General features: G+C 50.4%; 1 protein-coding gene across 1 annotated transcript; it reads left to right on the top strand.

Annotated features, from left to right (window-relative positions):
- Positions 1 to 839: 839 nt before the first annotated feature.
- On the top strand, positions 840 to 1,455 carry LOC129602558 (uncharacterized; the record flags this gene model as incomplete). Its single annotated transcript, XM_055501602.1, has 1 exon — positions 840 to 1,455. A coding segment is annotated over exon 1 (616 nt), but the record flags the coding sequence as incomplete, so codon positions are not given.
- Between the last annotated feature and the right edge of the window lie 492 nt (positions 1,456 to 1,947).

The following is a 1,947-nucleotide window of genomic DNA, read 5'->3' as shown; positions in this document are numbered from 1 at the left end:
AGTTTTCATATTTTGTTCACCAGGTGCTTTTCTCACAAAATGAACTTTACCGATTGACTAATTTTTATAAAAAGTTGAATAAACGATGAATAAATATCAACAAATTATAACAAGAAGCAAAAGTAACAACAGAAACTGGACCGGGTGCATGGCGTAAGCCGCAGAAGTATTTCCTTATCACGTGTACAAATCTACTGTATTTAGCAATTTCGATTTGATTTAATAATTTACCGGGTGGCCGAACAAAATGTCTCTCTGGTTTACTAAGGTGTACTGGGCTTATCCATTGCTTGATTGGCATGATTTTGATTTTTCCAAAGAGCAATTTCCATGGCATAAAAGAAGCACGGACTCATCGCTCCATCTCATGCTGCAGCCCGGCCGTTGTGTTGCCGGCTCGCGCTCAACAAAAATATCAAATTTTATTGTTGCGCCGGTTCGGCTGATATATTGGAGTTCTCATAGGCAAAGCATATGTTCGGGTCGGCAGAATTGTGGGTGCACTTCGGCAGATTTATGGGAGGAAAACCACTTTCCTGCCGGGCTCGCCAACAGGAAACAGGCCAATATATCTGCCGGCTACAAGCGCCTACCGGCGCCCACAACTTAATTTTTGGAGTTCGGCCAGGCCAACCTGTCGTTTGAACACGAGCCACCACGAGCCGCTATACGAATAACTCGCACTCCGCACGCATTTACCACCACGCGCTCCTACAAAACATCAGAAAAGAAGTGTCACTGGGTCATTCTGTCGGTCCATTTATAGCTCCTCCGTTACCTGACTTTGTTGTTAACGCACTGGGCTGCCGTCCGAAGAAGACGGGGGCCATCGGACTATAATGGACCTTTCCCAACCATACGGAAACAGCGTTAATGACCACATCGGAAGCTATGAAATGCCCCTGCAGTACTGTTCAGTCGACGATCCTGTACGGCTAGTTGCGACCGCCGGCAAAGGCGTAGTGATGGCCAAGATGGACGTCAAGTCCGCATTTCGTCTCATTCCCATCAGACGTGCCGACTGGAACCGGCTGGGATTTAAAATTTGCGGTGAGTACTTTTTCGATATAGTGCTACCGTTCGGCTGCCGCTCTTCCCCGTATATTTTGAGTTGTTCTCTATATGTTGCAATTCACTGGTGCGTGGGAAAGAGGGCACGGCTTGATACTTTGCTGCATTATGTGGACGATTTCTTCTTTGTCGGCAAATCCCGGACGACCGAGAGCGATCTGCTCATGCAGTCCATGGAGGCAGTGTGCAGCGAGCTTGGGGTACCATTAGCTCTGGACAAAACAGAGGGCCCCGCCACTCGGCTGACATTCGTCGGCATAGAGATCGACTCTGTAGCGCAAACTCTCAGCCTGCCCCCAAATAAGCAGCAAAACATAACCGAAACCCTCAAGACCTGGATCGGAAGGGACTCCTGTACCACTTATGAGCTTCAGAGTCTGATTGGTACACTTTCGCCTCAAAATGCGTACCATCCAGTCGGCTGTTTACGAGGCGAATGATAATGCTGCTTTCCGCCTTCCACGGACGATCTGCTATTGTCCTCAGTGACAACTTTCACCGTGACCTGGATTGGTGGAGGACGTTCTTGCCGCAATGGAACGGCACGGCTTCTTTTCTGGAGCCCGACTGGACTACCTCCGACGTCCAGCATCTTCACACCGATGCGTCCGCCGCGCTTGGGCTGGGAACCTTTTATCACAACGAATGGTTCCAGCTTAGGTGGCTGGGTTGGATCTCGCAAAGCCCGCCGTCGATTGAGTACTTGGAGTTGGTCCCCACCCTCCTCGCAGCTATTGTTTGGGGGCGAAATTTGCGGCGACGGAAAGTCATCTTTCATACTGACAACGCCGGTGCTGTGGAGGCATGGGCACACTTGCGCTCCAGCAGCCCGGGCGTCCTCGATCTCATGCGGCGCTTGACGCGGGCGGCGGCTGA

Source organism: Paramacrobiotus metropolitanus, unplaced genomic scaffold (assembly GCF_019649055.1).
Source record: "Paramacrobiotus metropolitanus isolate TYO unplaced genomic scaffold, Prichtersi_v1.0 Parri_scaffold0000658, whole genome shotgun sequence".
Classification (NCBI taxonomy): Eukaryota; Metazoa; Tardigrada; class Eutardigrada; order Parachela; family Macrobiotidae; genus Paramacrobiotus; species Paramacrobiotus metropolitanus.
This window is presented reverse-complemented; position numbering and strand designations above follow the sequence as displayed.